The sequence below is a fragment of the Mustela erminea genome, chromosome 18, assembly GCF_009829155.1.
Source record: "Mustela erminea isolate mMusErm1 chromosome 18, mMusErm1.Pri, whole genome shotgun sequence".
Lineage (NCBI taxonomy): Eukaryota > Metazoa > Chordata > Mammalia > Carnivora > Mustelidae > Mustela > Mustela erminea.
The window spans coordinates 60,753,095-60,773,608 of record NC_045631.1 but is presented as its reverse complement, the minus strand read 5'-3'; the positions used below and the strand labels follow the sequence as shown (position 1 = coordinate 60,773,608).

The following is a 20,514-nucleotide window of genomic DNA, read 5'->3' as shown; positions in this document are numbered from 1 at the left end:
GGACCTGTAAGGTTTTGTGTGGGTGCCGTCACCGCGACTCAGGACGCACAGCAGACCCACCCCTCTGCTGAGCCCAGGGGCCAAGGTCACGTGACATCCCAGGGATTCAGGGCGCACCCACCTATGCCAGGTCGGAGACACAACTTTATTGGCCAACTGCAGACCAGAGCAGGAGGGGTGGGGGTAGGACCAGCCAGGACCACGAGGTCAGGTGGACAGCCCCAAGTGAAGAACTCGTGAGCACGGCCGAGCCCAGTGTCAGGCAGACAGAATGGGGCTGGCCTGAGAGCCTCATGGCCCTGGGGTTCAGCAACACCTGCTCTTCCCAGCAGCCATCCCCAGTCCAGCCAGCATGGAGCAGGTGGAGGGAGTCCCCACCATCACCCCAACTCCTCTGCAAAGGCAAGGGGGCTCAGAGAACACGCAGACAATGCACGCGACCTGCCAAGGCCGGCTGAGGACTGTCTCTGAATTCAGACCACTCCCTTCCCCCACAAGACGCAGCTGGATCTGCAGAGTGCAGGGCCAGCCATACCTGCTCCAAGTGGCCTAGTAGGCGTGGGTTGAGGGATGGGCCCACCAGATCTGCTGATGGTGAATCATTAACTCTCCAGGCCAGCTGGGGCCAGACTGGGCCAGTGGGTTTCTTGGGGTCAGGGAGCAGCCTTCTTATAAAGCATTCAGCAGGAAGCATGTTCTCTGGGTGCTGGGCACGCCTCCCCTAGAAGCACAGCAGCTCCCCACGCCTGTCCTGAGGGGTTCTCTCCCAACGCGATGTCTCCTTCTGGTCCCGCAGCCCTGTCCTTGCAGATTATTCCAGCGTGGCCAGGAAGGGGTCTGCCATTCTCGCTCTGCTAAAGACCACCACAGGTGCCCCCCGCCCACTTCCTAGGGGATGATCTGCCATCAGCCACATGCCGGCTAAACCCCCCAGGCAGGGTGGGCATTGCACACACCCCATGGTGTGCTCCTGCCAGCCCTGGGAGGTCAGGCCCCGGCACACAAAGGACCCAAAGACCGCCGGTGACCCCCACATGTCCTGCTGGGCAATGAGGGGGCCACCTTAGTGAGCTCAGCCTGGCCCACCCAGACACATCACTCTGCACACACCGCGCCCGAACAATGTATTTTTCTCAGTGGCCACCAGGGGGTGCGCGTTGACCGCAGTATGTTCTAGAGTCTGTCTCCCTGGCGCTCGCTCACACAGGAGCCGTGCCTCCAGGCTCAGCAGGTCCATCCGCCTGATGGAGTCGGCCCATGGGCACCAGTGCCGTCGTCCTGTCCGGAGGCCGCTCCCCACAGCGGGGCCCAGATGCTGGGGCCTCACCCAGGTCCCAGGCACCCCTGTCCACCAGTCCTCAGAGCTGGCCTACTCCAGAACCACAGTGCCGCCCACCGCCTCCAGGGCTGCCTTGATCTTCTCTGCCTCGGCCTTGGCGACATTGGCTTTGATTTCCTGGGGCAGGGACTCCACCAGCTTCTTTGCCTGCCACAGAGCAAAGTCAGAAATGGCGCCTGGGTGACTGCAACTGACCTGCCCCAGAAGGAGCCAGTCCCAGAGCCATTCGCGCGTTAGGGACAGCTGGGGGCCCGTGCAGCACGCGGGCTCACCTGAACGAGGTTTATGCCCTGGATGCAGTTCTTGATTTCCTTGATCAGCCTCACTTTGTCCACAGGCTTTGCCTCTGTCAGGCGGACGGTGAAGTGCGTCTGTTCTTTCTGTACCGGGACGTCATCTTCTGCCACCTCGGGGAGGGGGAGAGCAAGCACCGGGCAAAGTGGCACATCTGCTCCTGCGCGGCCCTGTCCTGTAACCCCAGGCCCCAAAGCCAGGCCGGCAAGGCCTGCCGTTCCCACAGGAGGCGAACCAGCCAGAGTTCCCTCCCTCACACCGCCCCCGGCTGGGACCCGGCTCCCTCGCTGGGGAGGCCGCCTTCTCCCGGAGGCTGTTCTGACTCTGCCTCCCCCTTGCCACCCGCTCAAGTTCCCTCATCTTGCCAAAGCTGCATTGTGGGGGACAGGCAGGGGGCCACCCACAGCTCTTATCCAGCAGCGTGTAGGGGAAACAGCAGCATTCCCGTCCTCAGCCAAACCCCAATCCCTCGTGGGGGACAAAGTGACAGGCAGCTGCACTCCACCTTCCCCAAGGGACCCGCGAGGGGAAGGTGGGAGGAGCCGCTGCTGTCACAGGCGCAGGGGCAGCACCGCCGCGGAGCAGGGGCCGCGTGGCCCCGCAGCCTGGGGCAGTCTGGTTTGGATTTGCCGCCGGGTTGTTAACGGTGCCCTTTCATTCTCAGAAGCGTTCCAGTTCAGACAGTAAATTCCACAGTAATTCTGTCGCTCCTTGCCCCAAATGCTCAGCCTGAATCTTATCAGCCTGTAAAGCTGCCAGTTCACAGCAGACGGGGGGGAGCGGGGCTGATGCCACTGGAACCCTCAGACACATCTGGGACGGGGGACGCTCTACAGGACCCCTGACCTAGGGGATGGCCATGGAATGCAGACTGAGGACAGGAGCCAGACTTCACAGACCCAGGGACCAGATGCGACCAGACAGACCGTACTTAGGCTGGGGTAGACCAACTGCTACGGAGTCTGGGACCATCAGCGGATCTGGGTATCTGAGCTAGAAAATCACCGTTAATGACGTTTGTTGCTCACAGCTCGTGGCTTCATTAAGAAAACACCTCGGTTTGAGAGACATGGGCTGGAGCACACAGGGAAAGGACAGACCAGACACGTGCCTTAAACACCAAGGGAAAAGCGAAGTAAGTATGGAAAAACCTTATTGCTATTGGGGCTGGATGGTAGGTATATGGGTTGTTCTTTGTACCTGTTGATAACTTTGGAATCTCCCCCCACAAATTGCAACACCCCCCCCCCATGAAACAAAAACCACAACAAAAGTGTGTGACTTCAGGTCTGCTGGTTTCTTCGTGGAGAACCAAACCTGCCCACCGCCCACCTCCCAATCTCTGGTTCAGCCCTGACCGTGCCCCACGGCTCTCGTGGACGCTGGCCCTCTGCCGGGAACTCTGCTCTCCTCCCATAGGCCTCAAATCTCCCCCACGGGGTCAGCTCCTTCTTACAGCCTTCCCTGAAGCTGTAACCCTCCCCGTCATCTTCCCTACTTCCCCCCCCGCACTTATGATGCTCTGCTGTGCGACAAAATTTTTTTTCTCCTCTTATTTCATTCAACAAGAAGCACGGTCTCCGTGTGGGCAGGGACCTGCATGTCCTTGGCAGGGAAGGCGGCCCAAGCAGGCTGCAGGGGGCCCACAGGGAGAACACACAACTCTGTGGGATGTGTCGGCTGATGCAGGCCCAAGATGAGGGACAATGAGAGAAATGTGGCCATGTGACATGGTGGCACCCTTTTGGGGGGGGCCCCTGGCCTGTGCTCACCTCGGGGGTCGCTGCCGCAGCCGGGGCAGCTCCAGGCAAGGCGCCGCCCATCGGCACGAGTCCGACATCCTGGATCTTCAGCGTTTTCTGCAGGGAGAAGCGACAGCAGTTCAAACACACCCACACCGCAAGCCGGGCGCGGCCCTCGCACTTGGGGAGCCGCTTCGGACACAGAGAGCGACACAGGGCAGGGGCCGGGCCGCGATACCTTCAGAAGCTCGTTGAGATCCGAGATCTCCAGGAGCGTCAGGCTGGCGATGTCCCGGACCAGCTGCTGGATCTTGGGAGGGTACTCCTTGGGCGCGTCATCCAGCGGGGCACCGGCGAGGGCCTCGCCCCTCCGACGGCCGCTGCATCTCACCCGCCGCACAGCGCAGACGCGCGGCACCTGTTGCCTAGCCCCCCCCCCCCAACACGGCCGTCAGCCGGGCCCAGGCGCGGGCCCGGACGGGGGCGGGGGTCGCAGCAGCTCAGGGCGGGCTCCTCGGTCCCAGCCCAGGCTGCCGGATGCGGGTCCGGGCGGACGAGGGGCTCCGGGCCTCCTTCGGGTCCTCCCCGAGTCTCGGAGACCCGCGCGCGGACCTGCAGGCGCGTTCGTTTCCGGGTGGACGCGCGACCGGCCCGCGGGGGCAGGACGCGGACCCGAACGCGCCGGTCTCGGACCGCCGCTCCGACGCTGGGGCCCTCGGGCGGCTCGACGCCGACCCGCCGACGGGAGCCCTACCACGGCCTTGGGGCTGCGGGGGCAACCGAGGCCCGGGGAGGGGCGGGGACCTGCGCACGGTCATCTGGGGCCGCCCCGAGCACGCTCAGCCGCCCGCCAGGGTAGGGAGTGGGCGGAGGGGTCCCTCGCGACCCCGCACCGCCGCCGGGACCCGCGAGTCGGGGTGGCCTCCCGCCCGCCGCCGCCCGCAGCCCGCACCCTCAGCGGCCGGCCGAGCCCCCGACCTTGCCACCCCGCCAGCCCTCGGAGATACCTGGCGAGACGGAGCGCAGCGCCCTGAAGCCTGAGACACGGCCCCCACATGGGGCGAGCGGCTGCGGGCAGCATCGGTCCGCGGGCGGGAAGGTCACACGCGGCTCCCGGGGAGGAGGACGCTCTAGCCGCCGGGGCCGCCGAGCATTCGAGGTGAGTGAGGACGCTCTAGCCGCCGGGGCCGCCGAGCATTCGAGCTGCGTGAGGACGCTCTAGCCGCCGGGGCCGCCGAGCATTCGAGCTGCGTGAGGACGCTCTAGCCGCCGGGGCCGCCGAGCATTGGAGCTGCGTGAGGACGCTCTTGCCCACGAGGCCGCCGGGGAAACAAGTTGGAGAGGACGCTCTAGCCGCGCCTCGTGCGGGCTCCCCCTCGCTCTCTGTGGTTACCGCAGGGCGACGAGCCGCGCAGGCGCAGGGGCTCGTTGGTGGCGGCTGGGAGTTGGGGTCGGAGTCGGGGTCCTGGGGCGGGACGCCGAGTCGCTGGGCCCTCTCCTCCCAAGGGGGACGAAGGCCGAGAAGGCCGAGGCTCGGGGAGGTGGCTCGGGCCCCGGAGCGGTCCGGCCAGGGAGGACAGTGCAGTGACCCCGCCGTACCCTCGCGCCGGCTGACCCCGGGTTTCGGCTCCGCTGCGGGGCGGGCGTGAGGGTCCCAAGTGCCCTTTCTCGGCAGGCCCCGTGGTGGGGGCCACGCCCGCCCTGGCCGCCCGCAGCCGGGGTCACCTAGCGCCGGGAGCTCCGCTGCCCTCTGGGCAGCCCTCGGCGTCCTCCTCCCCCTGGAGGGCGGCCCTTGGCGCCAGCGCGGGAGCACGTTTTCTCTCGGGTCACGCCGCCCCGGAGCCCCGGAGCCAGGCCGCGTCCTGGGCCCGCGCGTCTGGGCGGTTGAACTCGGGGTTCTCTGCTGACAGCGACCCTAGGGTTGTGATGGAGCCTGGAAGGGTCGGGGGCTGGGGTCGCGGGCGGGAGGGCTGGCGGTTCACCTGGGGGAAGGGACCGCGGACGCCCTGGCTGCGCATCCGGCGGCCCGAACCCCCGAAGGCCCGCCGTCCTTCCATTGCGGCGCTCAAACACCGCACGGGTGGGGCGGGGGCCTTCAGCCCAGCCCTCCGCCTGCCCTGCTGGTCAGGTCAGTCTCCTCTCCCAGCCGCTGTTCTGCGAGCCGGCGCGGGGCAGCACTTACCAGATCAGGAAGGCCGAGCTCTCCAGGCCCTGTCTCTGGTCTGCGCTCCGATGGCCTATTAGTCCACTTCTCCATCGAAGAGCAAATGCTGGGTCACCTCAGAGGTGTTTACGGTGTGGGACACGGTCCGAACTCTGGGTGCCAGGGGCTGGGCCTACAGTATCTTACGGCTTTTTCTTTTTTTTTTTTTTTAAAGGTTTTATTTATTTATTTGACAGACAGAGATCACAAGTAGGCAGAGGCAGGCAGAGAGAGAGGAGGAAACAGGCTCCCCGCTGAGCAGAGAGCCCGATGCGGGACTCGATCCCAGGACCCTGAGATCATGACCTGAGCCGAAGGCAGCGGCTTAACCCACTGAGCCACCCAGGCGCCCCCTTACGGCTTTTTCTTTAAGATTTTATTTATTTGACCACAAGTAAGCAAAGAGGCGGTTGGCAGTGGGGGGTAAGCAGGCTCCCCGATGAGCAGAGATCCCGATGAGCAGAGAGCCCGATGCGATGCGGGGCTCCATGTGGGGCTCAATCCCCGGACCCGGAGATCATGACCTGAGCCGAAGGCAGAGGCCTTAACCCACTGAGCCACCCAGGCGCCCCTATCTTAAGGTATTTTCTTCCAGACCACAGCTCTGCTGTATGAATCACACTCCATCCTTGGGCTTTGCAAGTCTTCAAGGAGTCAGGGCAGAGGAGTCACGGGAGGACGGCTGCTGGGCTCCCCAAGGGCACAGCTCCAGGGAGGCTGTCTCAGGGAGGGAGCAGGTCTGCAGCTGCTGCCAGAGTAGTGCCCACCCCGGAGACTGCCCTGGGAGCCAGGCCTGGCTGGAGCCAGGCCAACCCCAGACATGTGCCTACTTGCCCCTGTCGAGCTGGACCAGCTGCGTGCCACCTTCCTCCTGAACAGACACTCTGATACTTGTTGAAAGACATTTTATTATCAGTGTTCCACTCCGTCTCCTCGGGGCACTGGATGAAATGGCAGCTCAGAAGCGGAGAAGCTGGAGACAGCCCCCACCCTCCCGTGAGGGCCAAGGAGGGCCTGTGGACCGCCGGCAGCCACGCGGGAGGGCTCTGGGGAGCACACACGCTAGTCGGACCACAGGCTGTGCGGTGTCCCGGGTGCAGATGGGAGGCCCGGGCTGGACGGGGAGAGGAACCCCACTCCGGCCAGCCCTCACGGGACCTGACGCACTGGGCTGAAGGCTCCCTCTCGGAGAAGGTCCTTCCCTCCACCCTCTGAGGCCCAGCCCTGGGGAAAGAAGCCCAAGACCAACTCGGGGAGATGGGGAGGAGGATGGAGCTGGGGGGCACGAGGAGTCAGCGGGAGGGACCGAGGGTGCGGGTGCAGGGCCGCCCCGCGTCAGCAGGGTCACAGCATGGCGGGAAGAGGAAAGCGAGGCGAGAGGACGACGCTAGTTAGAGACGGAGGCGGTGGTTCAGAGAACCGTAGTGTTGTTCTGGACGCGCTCCCAGCTGCGGTCAGTCGAACGAGATGAGCTGGGCCTCACTGCCCTGTGCCGGAGGGCCCTGTGCAGGTGGCGGCTGGGCCACTGGAGGCGGCTGTTGGGGCGGTCCTCCGGAAGGCGCCATCTGGGGGGAGGGCACAGGAACCATCAGTCCTCCCTCCCCAGACCCCGGCCTTCCCCCCACTGGCCCCCAGTCTAGCAGCTTTTCATCTCAGCCCGGGTGCTCGGTGCCAGCAAAGCCCAGTCCGTGCCAGGCCTGCCTCCTCCCAGCTTGTCGTGGGTTGTCTGCTGTCCTGCTCTTGCGGAGACCCCAGGGGTGCCCGGCCAGTGTCCACAGGGTTGAGTACGTGCATGGACACTGCGTTGCTGTGTGCGTGCATGTGGGCCGTGTTTCTGTCCTCACTCTGCTGGGCAGCAGTCCGGCCCGCACCATCTCCTCCTCCTGGGACAGCCTTACCATCTTCGGCAAGCCAAGCTTGGGGGCAGCCTGGGGAGGGGCTCACCTGCTGGTACAGGGGCTGCTGCCCCGCAATGTAGGGCTGCTGCGGGGGTGGCAGAGGCGCGTCCTGGCTGGGGAGGGTGTTCATGAGACTCTGAAAATGAAGCAAATCCCATGTGAAGAAAGCCTGTATGCCAGTAAAGGGGAGGCGTTTCTTTTTCTTTTTCTTTTAAAGATTTTATTTATTTGACAGACAGAGATCACAAGTAGGCAGAGAGGCAGGCAGAGAGAGAAGGAAGCAGGCTCCCCGCTGAGCAGAGAGCCCGATGCGGGGCTCGACCCCAGGACCCTGAGACCATGACCTGAGCCGAAGGCAGAGGCTTAACCCACTGAGCCACCCAGGCACCCCAGGGGAGGCGGTTCTGACTTGAAAATCAAACGCCCACCAGCTAGGAGCCTAAAGGCGGGGAAGGGAGTGGTGGGCAGCGGGGCGGGGCCTGCCCACTGCTCCCCCAGCCCCTTCTCCACGCGACGCCCCCCGTGGGCTCTCACCTGCATGCCGTAAGGCTGGTAACCGATAGACACCGACTGACTCCCCATGTAGCCCATGGCGCCAGACTGCGGAGGCTGGGACATGGCCGGGAGGCTCTGGGGGGCCTGGGAGGCCACGTTCTGTAGAGGGCAGAGTGTGATGGGAGCAGGGCTGCGGGCCCTCCCCGGGAGGGGGAGCAGCCCGGCCCACCTACCTGATAAGCCTGTGTGGGCGTGGGCTGGTAGGACGAGTAGGCTGGGCTGGCGGTGGGCCCGGCGGGGCCCTGGGGGGCCGCCTGTGCACTGGTGGCCCCTGCTGGGTACATGTAGGCACCCACCATGCCGGGATCTGTGGAGGGAGAGGAGTGAGCTCAGTTCCCTGCGGGGACTTGTGGAGCCAAGTTCATGTCTCCCACAGTCACAAAAGGAAACAAAACCAGCACGGACAGGAAAGGCGCTCTGGCGCTGAACGTAGTCAGAAGGAACGACCCCAACAGCACGGCTGCGGTGTAACGGCGGCCTGGGAGGGGTGGGAAATGAACTCTTCCACGTTCTGGAAATCAGGGCCTCACGACAGAAGACGACAGACCTAGTGAGCCTGGTCAGGTGGGCCTCCGCCCAGGGGCTCAGGCTGGCACCGCTGAAACCACTTTCTGTGCAGCCAGGAATGAATGGAGCAGGGAGCGGGGGGAGCCCCACACTGCATCTCTAAGTCGGTCTGCTGAGAGGGCCTGGCGCGCTAAGCACACCCCTCGCCGGGACCGGGGCTGCCTCCAGGGCTGAGCAGCAACAGCGTGAACACGGAACGTGGGGAGACAGCCCAGGAGCCACACCCGGGACCGTCTGAGCGACGAGACCCACTGTGAACTCTGAGTAAGACGGATCCACGTGGATGGGCATGACGGAGAGCCAAGAGAAGTGCCTCCCTACAGCGGACAGACAGCGGACCGACAGGAGGGGAACGAGATGAGAAAGTCACTGGCTGACAAACGTTACAACAGCCTCAGACACGACGGAGACACTAAAGCGGGGACCACTTCGGAGGAACAAGGATGCAAGCCCCATCTCCACTGAGCTGCTAACTGCCGTGGGACGGCCGGGCCTTGGCGGGGAGGAGCCCGGACAGGCTGCCCGCACACCGCACAGCCAGCGCCGGCTGCGCCTTCCTGCTCAGCGCTCCAGAGCCCAGAACACCAGCCAAAACCCGGCCACGAAGACCAGACACAACCACCGTGGGGTGGTCTGCAAAACAGCAGACCAGTGCTCTTTGATAAGTCAGTGTCATGAACACAGAGGCAAAATAAGAACATTCTAGATCAGAGATGAAAAGCAGCCAAACTGCTAAAGGCAACAGCCATGGGGTTTCCTATCAGCGCAAGGGGCGTTACCCGGACGGTGTGGGAGAGCCGAACCCGACCCTGGATGAGGTCGCACCACTGCCTCCTCGGCTCTCGACCTAGTCTCTGTGCCCAGGCCACAACGGCGCGTCCCCGCGTTTAGGAAATGCACGCCGACAGCGCTGGGAGCGAAGGGTGTCGAGCCCGCCACCCAGTCTAAAAAGGTTCAGGAGAAAAGTCCACGTGTGCACGTAGGAAGACACGGAGCAACGTAACACAACGTTAAGACCTGGGAAATCTAGAAAACCCTTTGTACCATTTAACTTCTCTGAAAACTGAAACCAGAGCAAATCAAGAACAGAGGAGGAAACGCTAGCGGTCTGGCGCGCATCTTGGCCGGCGGGCACCTGCTCTGGCCCCATTACCTGTGGCGGCCCCGGGCATGCTGGGGTAGGGGGTGCTGGCGGCGGCGGCCGGCTGGCTCATGTACACTGTGTGCATGGGGGAGCCCTCCACGGAGCCAGCAGGGCTGAAGGTGCCCGGGAAGCTTGTCGGACCCGAGGGCTGGTACAGCACACCCCCGGCTGCGGGCATGGCCTGGAGCTGGGGACAGAGAGAGAGGCGGTCAGAGCGGCCCTGGGCAGCAGCAGGAGCCCCCAGCTAGGGGCAGGGCAGCACGTGTCCGGGGGCCATGAGGGGGCAAAGTGGATGGGGGGGCGCCGCGTGCCTGGGCGTAGGGCAGGGAGAAGGCGGGCATCTGGGCGCGCATCTGGACGGTCTGCTTCTGCTGCTCCAGGCGCAGCTGCCGCTCCTGCTCCTGCTCGCGCAGCCGCTGCACGGCCAGCTGCCGCTGCACCTCCAGGTACTCCTGCGGGCCACGGGGCAGCCATCAGCGCGGTCCCCGAGCTGGGCCGCCCCCCCGCCAGCGGGGCCGGACACCCCACCTGCTTTTTCTGCCGCATGATTTCCAGCTTCTGGGCCAGCTGGATCTGGCGCTGGCGCTCGGCCTCCTCGGCCGCCCGGCGAAGCTTCTCCCGGTGCTCCTCCCGCAGGGCACTCAGCGCCCCCCGGGCATCGCGGATCTGTGCCAGCTTGTCCTGCAGCCCCTCGTAGTAGACTGCGGGGAGAGGGCCGCGCCGCGAGTGTGTGGCGCGGAAGGGGAGCGCCCACAGCCCAGCGCCTCACCCTTGCCAGGCCAAGCGCCGATGCGCGGGGCACCGCCGGCCTCTGGGGGCCCAAGGTCAGGGCCCGGCCAGGATTCTTCCCGGAGTGGACAGTGCTACGCTCGCCAGGCCACCTCCCACCGCTGGGACCTTCCGCGTTGCCCATGGCCCAGAGACGCGCTCTCAAGAAGCTGCTGTCCCGGAGGGTTCCCGCCCGAGGACCCGTCCCCACGGCCGCCGCGAGCGGCCGGCACGGAGCGCTCCCATGACCCCACGCCGAGGGGGCCCCCCGGGAGGTGGCGACACCTACGCCGGCGCTCGTCCAGCTGGTTGAGCAGCTCCAGCAGCCGTGGGTGCATGCCGTTGATGGACTGGAAGAGGGACAGTACGGCCGAGTCGTTGGTGATGCTGCGGCCCCGCACGTGGTTGCTCTTCATGCGGTTGACAAAGGTGGTGACGGCGTTCTGCAGGGCCTTCAGGAACTGAGCGTGGCTCTCCTCCGACTCCCCGTTCTGGTACTGCTGCTGGGGACACACGGCGGGCTCTTGCGGAGCTGCCCCCAACCCCAGGCGTGGGGGCCCCATCCCCCCAGGGGTGCTGCGAGAGGACCCCGTTAGCACACACGCAAACACGGAGACCCAAGGAGGCTCAGTTCACGCACGGGGGTGTGGCGCTGGCCGGGGCAGAGCTGGCTGCAGCTCCGGCAGCCTGGCTTGCAGCCCCTCTGCCCCTGCCCCGTGCGGGGCCTGCCTCCCTCGAAGAGACCCTGGTCCCTTCATCCAGGGACCAACGGAGCCCAGAAGCTCCAGGACAGAGCAAGGACTCAGCTGGGTAGTTCCGGGCTGCCCTAGAATATTCTGATCTCTTCTAGGCAGCAAGTGGCCCTGTTCTGGGTTCCATCGAGAGCTCTGGGTTGGAATGGCTTGCCCCTGAGAGGTCACTGTGGGCAGGGCTCGGCCGTGTCAGGAGAGGGTGCCCGTGTGGGGCCTGTGAGGGAGCCACAGCTTACCTCGCCGAAGGGGCCACTGGACGGAGCTACGGGCTGAGCATCTGTCTCTGGGAGGGGAGTCTGGAAGAAGGCAGAGGAGGTGAGGGGTCTGTTGGCCAGTCGCAGGGCACCCCCCACCCAGCCCAGGACTGTGGGCCCGGAGTGCCGAGCGCCACCCACCTCCAGTGCGCTGGCAGGGACGGCGTGGCCCTCCGCAGGCGGGGCGGCTGGTTCCGTCAGGGGTGCGGGCGCGGACGGGGTCGGGCTCTTGCGGGCCTCCTCCTGCTTCTTCTCCCAGTAGTTCCGGTTGAGGTACCGGGCGAGCTGTGCACACAATGAGTGTCACCCCCAAGGGCCGGGGATGGCAGGGGAGGGCACTGCACGTGGGGACGCCCTCACCTCAGGGTCGATGTCCTCAGCTAGCGGCGCCGATGAGGTCTGGGGAGACACAGGCCAGAGCAGCCGTGACCCACGGGCTCCAACACATTCCCAGGTCCTCCCAGGCTGTTGCTTGGGAGGCTGGGATGCCACCATGGTGACAGTAGACCCCAGGCAGCGGCCGGTCCGTCCGAGGGGCCCCCAGGGGCTCTGTGACTGAACAAGGCGCAGGGCAGTAACCCCCCCAGCCTTCCCAGGAACGACAGCACCGGTCCCGACGGTGGACCGCACAGCTGTTTGTGCGCCCTCCCACCTGGCCCCACCCAGAGCCCCACCGAGCTTGCCCTGGCTTCCTGAACCTTCCGTCCCGCCTGCCACCCACCCCTATTCAAAGAGGGAGGCAAGGCCAGAAAGAGGCAGGCCACCTCCGACCCCAGGGTGTGCCGCTTCCTCTCACGCTGGGGAGGTCCTCCGTCTCCCCAGTGTCCTCCTCCCCCACAGGGAACCCCTGATCAGGAGCGCAGAGCTGGTGAGGGCCAGGCTGGACCACGACCCTCCTTGGCTTGATCAGACCATCCTTTCTGGGGCAGCCCGCCCCGCTCTCGCACGGGAAGTGTGGCCCGGCATGCGGGCGCTCACCACGGGCGACGAGTACAGGCTGCTGGCGGGGGGCGCCGACGAGGCCACGGGCGCGGGCTCGGCCTTGGGGTACGTGGCAGCGGCGTAAGCCGACTTCTGTCTCTGTGGGAGAGACAGGAAGGGTCCCCGTGCACATGGGCCAACCCCATTCTCCTCTGCCTTCCCCCAAACACCCAGGGGCACCCCTCCCCCGACGCCCCGGCACCAGGGCAGCCCCCCCCCCCCCCCCCCCCCCCCCCCCGCGGCTCACCATCCTCTCCTTCTCCTCGGCCTCCGACTGCGACAGCGCCAGCGCCAGCTGCAGCTCCTCCTCCTCCTGCAGCGCCGTCTCGTCCCGCTTGGGGGGCAGCTGGGGATACACGGGCTGGTGAGCGGGGCCCAGGAGCGAGGCACCCCCAGGGACCCGCGGCCAGTACCTGGGACTGCTGGGACAGGGGGCTGGTCAGGTACTCGGGGGGCAGCTCCGTTGTGGACGAGGCCTTTCCTTCCGCCTTCCTGGAGGAGAGACGGCACGGGGTGGCTGAGCAGCACCGCCCGGCCCCCAGCAGGCCCGCAGAACGAGGACAGCAGGGCCACGGGCAACGCTCTGGGGAAAAACTGGTGCGTCAAACCAGCTGTGCCGCCGCTGGGACACGGGACCCCAGCCTAAGCCCCAGGCCCCTTTCCTGGAAATGAGGTTCAAACACAGGAAAGGAACTTCCCAAGACAGCAGCCTGCCTGCAGGCACCAGCTAACCAAGGAAGGAGATCCCTGGGGGCACGGGCCCCGAGGATGGCTGCACGGAGAGGAACAGCCTCATTCTGGAATCACACAGGGAGTGTACACGAGACCCCAGACCCAAACCAAGGGGGGCACCACACCAGCCCAGGCCCTTGAGAGACGCACATGTCAGGACAAAGAGGCTGCAAGCAGACCTGTGTCACAGGAGCGGAGCCGCCGCGACGGCCACCTGCTATGTGCTGGGGGCCCGGGTGGGCCTGAGGGGGACAAAACTGGCACAGGACCTGACTGGGACCGGTCACTCTCAGAGCTTCAGAATGGACACGACACGCGGGACACCCGAGCAGACGGAGAAGGGAGACCGCGCCTTTAACCGAGGAACCTGGGAGGAGCCCATGCCCCGTGGGGTCGGCTTCCCGCGCCCGTATCTTTTCCCTGTATCTTTTCCCTGTTTGACGTCAGAGCTACTAAGCTACAAAGCAGACAAACTGACAGACAAACCCCAAATCAGGAAGAGCAGCCCGGCCCGCGGGAGCACAGCCCGGCCCGCGGGAGCACAGCCGGCCCACGGGAGCACAGCTGGCCTGCGGGCGCCGGGCAAGGACTCACTTGTTCAGCTGCTCGTAGCACGGCTCGCACACGCGCACCTCCTTCTCGATGCCAAACTTGGGGATGGTGGAGTACTTGGATGAGCACTTGCCGCAGAAGATCTGGCCGCACGCCCGGCAGTGGTGCTGTGACATGAGGCGGGTCAGGGTGCGGCCTGGGGCTGGGCCGCTGACCCCTGGCACCCTCCCCGTCCACTGCTGCCCGCCACACGGGGTGTCAGCCGGGCCTCCCAGGGTGGGCAGAGGAGAGAGACTACCCAGACCCTAGAGAAATGGCACGTTTCCAGGCTCTCAACTGCAGCCACCGTTTGGGGGAAAAGAAGTCAAATTAAAAAGAAAATTTCATAAGAATCATGCACAAATTAGGTCGGGAGGGAAGAGGCTTTGCTGACGGTGGCCCAGGGAGTCTGCTCAGATGCCTGCCTCGGCCTTCGCCATCACGGCCAGTGCCTCAGGGCGGGGGAGATCGGCCGCGGGAGGCCCGGAGCACACGGGCGGGGAGCCGCAGGAGGCCCAGGGAACACACGCCCGAGCCTCCCGAAGCCCCAAGGCTGCAGCACTCCTGTCCCCTGGGGGACAGAGCTGTGTCCAAGCTTCACTGGGCAGCACAGACCATCGGACTCGGGGCCCCTGGTGGCCCCGCTCCCCACAGAGCTAGGGGCTGGATCTGCTCCACGCCCCACGGGGTCAAGCCAAGAGGAAAAGGACCCCAAGTAGCTCCAGTGGCCTCGCGGGGACAGTGGGGGCCGTGGGGTTGGCCCTGGGGTGGGCACACTCACCTTGCGGGTCACCACCCCGAACTGCACTCTACAGCGGTGGCACTCCTCGGCGTCCACCCAGTCAGGGGCCTGGGGTGGGGAGGACAGGCAGACTCAGGATTGCACGGGCCGCGTCCTGGCCAAGACCCCACTGTGGGCTCAGGGGCTGAGGGCCCAGTCTGCGAGGCCGGAGCCCACCCCAAACGGGCGCTCCTCTGTACAGGCGTGAGCGCGGACTCCCTGCGGCTGGGGGGCAGTATCCGCCCGAGCCACACGAGCCCGCCCGGCCAGCTGCGATCCAGCCGCGATCCAAACGGAGCCCACGGAGGCGCGGCTGCCCCGCCCACGCGAGTCGTTTCTCAGACAAAACGGCAGCTCACCCACGGACCTTCCCCCGCACAAGCTGGGACCCCGGGACCTCACTTCTGCTTCCTTAAAGCAGCCGGACTCCTGGGGCGCCCGGCTGGCTTACTTGGAAGAGTGCGGGGCTCTCGAGCTCGGAGTCACGAGTTTGAGCCCCACGCTGGGTGCAGGGATTACTTAGAGTAAAGAGAGAGAGACAGCCAATTCCCCGATCCCAGCGCCCGGAACTCACTCTCTCTGCGGCAAACATGGCATCGCTCTCCTTGAACTCCGGGAAGACGTGTCCTGGACAGAGAAGACCGCGGTCACCGCCAGCGCCACCCGGGCACGTGAGGCCCTGGCAGCCTCAGCTGTCCTTGCCTGCCCCAAGACCTTCAGGAGCCATGTCCTAGCTCCGGGCACCCACCTCCCCAAGCAGACCTACAAGAGGAGGCCCAGAGCCCCTGGGCAGCAAGTGCAGTGACCCAGCACCAGGCGAGGGCGCCCGGCTGTGTGACCCTGCCCCAGGGCTTGGGGCCTGGCCTCACTCCCACCACATCGAGGCCTCACAGATCTTCCCTGAACCTCCTGTCCCTCTCCCGGCCCCACACCTCAGCTCCCTGTACCTCTCAGGACTCTTAAAATAGACGCCCCAGCTTTTTATGGAGCCACAGACCCCTCAAGGACGCCATAAAGTTTTGGGCTGTCTCCCCAGAAAAGCGAACGCAAGCATTCCCCCACCACCGCGTGCCCGGGATTCAGGGCCTGAGACCAGCTCACAGACGCGGACAGGACCCTCATCACAGTCTCCACGGGGTCCTACTCGCTCGTAGCCACCAAACGCTACCCCTGCTCCGTGCCTTATCCCAGGGCCTGCGCACAGATGGGGGCCGCCCTAGTCCCAACTCACTGCCCCGTGCGAGCCCTGTCCACGGCCTTCCTTGTCAAGCCCCTCTCTCCAGGACTTCTCCCACTCCTCGTGCTGAGTCAGCCCCCAAAGGCAGGGTCCCCAGCTCCACTTCCTTCCTAGGACCCAACGTGCGGGAAGTAGCTCCTCAGCTCAATCTACTCGCTTGGCTGTGATCCACCACAGGCCCTTGCCCTGCCCCGACCAGGCGTGAGGTCAGGAAACGTAGGGGCTCCAGAGCCCAGAGCACGCTGCCACCGCCACCGGTCACACACTGTGGTGCTGTCCCCCTGCCCTGGGCAGGGCGCACACAGCCTTCCCTGGCTCTGCCTGGGGCAAAGCAGCCCCTCAGCTCATTCGAGGTGGCGTGCCGAGCCTGGGAGCCGACAGACTCGCCCCACACACCTTCCACCTTCATGATCTGGTACGTGTCCTGGACCACCTTGTACTTGGGCTCGTTCCGGAAGGCGTGCGCCCAGGCCTGGATCAAGTACAGGATCTTGTTCCGGACGTTTACTTCCACCTGCCTCTGCTCAGGGAAGGAGGGAAAGACAGACAGTGAGGACGGTGGAGGGAGACGCGAGCACCAGCGGCGACTGTGTGACAAGTGGCAGGAAGACTGCGCCACGCTGAGCGTGCGGGGAGGCAGAGGCGGGGCCGGTGCCCCGCAGGGGACACTGGGGCCAGGCATGGACCCACTCCCCAGGCCCAGCCCTCTGCCATGAAGCCCCGTCCCCAAGGACACACTCATCACAGCGGTGTGCCCGCTCAGGGCCTGACTCTTCCTTAATGCCCTGGGCAAAGCTGGGGAGTCCCCGAAGACTGGCTCCCCAGGCCCACTACCCTGTAACCACCTGCTGCTTCCTCTCCTGCCCCAGGAGCTTGGCTGTTAGAGGCCCGAGTCTGAAAACCGGTGTGGCTCCCGCAAACCCCAGGCTCCACCAGGCAGCGCCCACCAGCCCCGCGCTGAGGGAGCAGATGTGAAGCCGGCCGCCTCTCCTCTGCTCGTGGCCAGCCTGGGGGGTGGGGGGCGGGCACCCCAGGAGCTGCCCCACGCGCAGAGCCACCACTTCCGCCAGCTGAGCACACCATCGGTCACATTCCTAGAGCTCTCTGGGAGACACTCAGGGACACGGCAGCAGAAAGCCGCTCCTGGGATGCCAAACACGTGCACCCACTAGGCTTCCAGTGATCCCCTGTAATCGGCATCCGTCAGTAGGTCCATTTCCTACGGGGGCACTAATGGGCTCAGATCACTTGCACCATGTGCAGGACACGACCTTGGAACATGAGAAGCGCAGGGTCTGACCCTTCTGCTCTTCTGCCACAGGACTGGCCAGGTCACTAGTTGGGGCCCAGCTCAGGTCCCACATGGGCTCTCGGCCACGTGAGGCCACGGGCACCCACACGAGCCAGGAAGCTGAGGCCCTGCCCACTAACGGTAGAAGAGACCGTGTCCAGGGCTACGCTCTTTGGCCACTGCCCCAGTCACCTCACCCCTGTGGGGCGGACGCACCCCTGTACCGCCTGCTCTGCATCACACAACCCGCCGGTGTCACCACCCACATCACAATCCCTGCAGGTGGGCAGCCGTGGCCTGTGGGGCCCTGGGCGGTGGCCTGTGTGCATTCTCTCTCGCGGCTCTGGAGACCCGTCCCTCCCCTGGTGTGATGGAGGGTGTGAGACCCACTCCCAAGGTGTCCCTGCTGTGCTGCGTCCCCCAGCCTCCCCGTACAGACATGTCGGACACGCACACCTCCCTGCCTGGAAGCTGGGTGGGACTCCCCCAGGCGCCATTTGGGGCTCCCCCCAGGCCTCTGCCCGCACAGCGCGCTCACAGCTGCTCACGCACACACACACACACACACACACACACAGCTCCTTCCCCTCCTCCTCCACCACCCAGCGAGGCTCAGAGCCCTGCCCCTGGGAAGATGCCCCTGATTCCCCCCAGGAAGAGTGGGGTCTCCCCTGGGTCCCCGTGTGCTTCCAGTGAAGCCCCAACGTCATCAAGCTGGGGTTCCCCAGGTGCGGGGACCACCCACGCTCGCCTTCCTGCCCCCGGTTCTGCCTGGTCCTGCGGCTGCTCCAGGTGCTGGCCAAGCCCCAGAGGCACGGGCGCGGCCTCGGGTACGCAGGCTCCCCGGCGCCGCCAGGGCCCACCTTCAGCAGCTCCTTCAGCTCCTCCATCGTCTGCTTGTTGGCCACCTCGTCGTGGACCGTCTGGCCGCAGTTCTTCACCACAGACTCCATGACCTGGGGGACCCGAGGGAGGACAGGCTTGAGCCACCGCGTGGGCCAGGGACAGCTGCCTTGCACAGGTCCACCTCCCGAAGAGAAGACAGGCCCCTCGGGCAACCAAGCCCACCAGAAGAGTCCCTGTGGCAGCTCCGAGTCAGGCAGTAAGTGACGCTACACATGCTCCTTCTGACTCCGTTTCGGACCCCCAGGGGCAGAGATGAGAATCCATCTTAGCGCCCTAAGTCTGCCAGGTTCAGGTGGGGTGGGCAAGGCACTGCCCTCCGTCAGGGCCGCTCTGACCTGCCCTCACGCCCCAGGCAGGCGGGTGAGGCCCCAGGGTCAAGCGGTCCCTGCCCTCTGGAGACTGGGGTGGCGACTCTGGAGGGGGCCAGCATGCGGGGGTCAAGTTACCTCCAGGGCGTACAAGGCCACGTGAGGATTCTTGTCGTTGACTTTCTTTTTGATGGAACTCACGGCATATTTGGCTCTGAAAGGAAAAGAGGTTGATAAAAGAGAAGAAAAGAAAAGCCCCTTAGAAGCTGAGTTGAAAAACCTCCATCCTCTGATCTTCCAAATCCCCAAGCAAACGTTAAGCACCTGCAGGCCGTACAGAGAAAACCCTTCCCTTGTCCCCAGATCCCCAAAACCCCAGCGTGGAGACCGCGCGATTCTCTGCCCAAGGCCTAGCATGCTCGACGCGGCGGGATCGCGAGGCGTCTGCGCCTACCAAGGGAGCCGGGAGCGCCATGCTGCCGCCCCTCCTGCTTCTGAGCAGGCACAGACCCTCCTCACTTACTGTGTGTCCCCCTGGCGGATGAGGTCACAGATCTGGAGGATGGACTCCCAGTCGGTCTCCAGCAGAAGCTGGCTGGTGGCTTTGTCTATGGCAAAATCACACCGTTACCGGGGCTTATCCTCTCTAATTCCCTGGCCGGCCCCACTGCTCAGCAACAGAGAGAAAGAACCGCCTGCTTCCCATTTAAAACATTTAGACGGAATGGAAAACCACATGAAAATCCTCTTGATGCCCAACAATCACGAGTGCTCTCCTTCCAAGAAACAAGGCAAACAGCTTAGGAAACGCCACCAGCACGCCTGCTGCGCACCTGATCCAAACACGCCGGTGATCCCCGAGTTCCCACACCGCCTCCCGAGCACCGTCCTTTCTCCGCCGTCTTTACCCACAAACACAACGAAGCCGAGAACGGAGGTCACTGCCCCAAGTCACCCCGCTTGCCGGTCTGAGCCAGGCGGGCTTTCACACGACACTCCGCCACCTCAAGCCCCAGTCCCCTGTTTTCCCCACGTTGAACCTGCCCGATGAGATCGCAGCTGGGGCCAGGACGGAGGCAGGACTGACCTCCGGGAAGTATTCTTCAGCTAACACCTGTACGCTCTGCCCATCACAGCTGCCTCACGCGCACACCCGCTCTGCTCCCCCTGCCCTGCTGCTCTCCTCCCTGGACTCGGGGAGGGGGCCGGGGGTGGCTAATGAGGCGCGTGCACACCCAGCTGGGATCCGCTAGTGACTTCTGGACTGCGCTTTGGAGGGCTGAACCACCCCCCAGCCTGCACATTCTCAGAACAAGAAAGGTGCCTCATCTGAGGTCTCCTCCAAGGCCACGTCCAGGGAAAAAGGCAGGCTCCGGCCCACTGCGGAGCACCCAGGACACCCACTCCGAGAGAGCCCACCCAGTTTCACGTGCCCCCAAACATCTATTTCCTTTGGCTAAAACTGATGACCTCCAGGACGCTCAGAGAGGATCGGCCGTCCGCCCCTGGCAGGGCCTCCCGGGAGCCCGGCGGGGACAGACGGGGCTGGCCTGCCTCCCAGGGAAGCAGCGCTCTAAGAGCGCGGCAGGTCCCGGGAGGACACTACCGGCTCCACCCTGCGGAGCCCGATGTCTGGGGCACCCTCGGTTCCCCTGCAACCGAGGATCTGGGGCGGGGGCCTATCGGACTCGGTCGCCCCTTTTCGTGACTCAGGACTCGTGGCCCGCTCAGTCGGATGCCCGAGGGCCCCGGGACCGATCATTTCCCCGGGGCCCTGACCGCCCCTGGCCCAGGAGCGGAGCCCCGAGCACAGTCGCCGCGAGCGCGGGCCCGGCCTCCTCCGCGGACCCTCACACACTCGGGTCGCGGCCCGCGCCCAGCGCCCTGGACGGCCGGGTCCCCGCACCGCCGGCGCGCCCACCCACACCCCGGGCGGGCCCGGGTCGCTCGGCGGTCGTCCCCGGGCTCGGCTCCCGGGACGCTCGCCAGCCTCGAGGGGCGGAGGCCGCGTTACCTAGGAGACGCTCGAAGGTGCCGCTGCCGCGCCCCATGGCGACCCCGGACCCCGACCCGACGCCGCTGCGCTCTCCGCTGCGAACCGGCGCGCCCCCGACTTCCGCTTCCGCCTTTGCCTCGGGCGCGCGCAAACGCGCGTCACCAGGGCGGGCCGC

At 65.4% G+C, this 20,514-nt stretch overlaps 2 protein-coding genes across 3 annotated transcripts; both read right to left on the bottom strand.

The window, feature by feature from the left end:
- Positions 1-1,101: 1,101 nt before the first annotated feature.
- Positions 1,102-4,557, bottom strand: MRPL12 (mitochondrial ribosomal protein L12). The gene is made up of 5 exons (XM_032322199.1): positions 4,383-4,557; positions 3,614-3,800; positions 3,406-3,492; positions 1,612-1,746; positions 1,102-1,486 (listed from the first exon to the last, which is right to left on the bottom strand). The coding sequence occupies exons 1-5, from the start codon at positions 4,454-4,456 to the stop codon at positions 1,370-1,372; spliced, it is 600 nt and encodes a 199-aa protein (XP_032178090.1). The 5' UTR covers positions 4,457-4,557; the 3' UTR covers positions 1,102-1,369.
- A 1,911-nt stretch (positions 4,558-6,468) lies between these two features.
- On the bottom strand, positions 6,469-20,487 carry HGS (hepatocyte growth factor-regulated tyrosine kinase substrate). Of its 2 annotated transcripts, none has more exons than XM_032322120.1 (22): positions 20,358-20,487; positions 18,867-18,951; positions 18,482-18,557; positions 17,993-18,085; positions 16,235-16,358; positions 15,176-15,228; positions 14,602-14,670; positions 13,824-13,948; positions 12,911-12,989; positions 12,745-12,843; positions 12,495-12,596; positions 11,877-11,915; positions 11,658-11,801; positions 11,499-11,558; positions 10,800-11,013; positions 10,271-10,443; positions 10,054-10,194; positions 9,752-9,929; positions 8,205-8,338; positions 8,011-8,130; positions 7,523-7,612; positions 6,469-7,143 (listed from the first exon to the last, which is right to left on the bottom strand). In XM_032322120.1, the coding sequence occupies exons 1-22, from the start codon at positions 20,392-20,394 to the stop codon at positions 7,033-7,035; spliced, it is 2,346 nt and encodes a 781-aa protein (XP_032178011.1). In that variant the 5' UTR covers positions 20,395-20,487; the 3' UTR covers positions 6,469-7,032. The 2 variants fall into 2 exon arrangements, with proteins under 2 accessions (XP_032178011.1, XP_032178012.1); XM_032322121.1 differs by having other exon boundaries at positions 7,033-7,143; positions 10,800-11,010.
- Between the last annotated feature and the right edge of the window lie 27 nt (positions 20,488-20,514).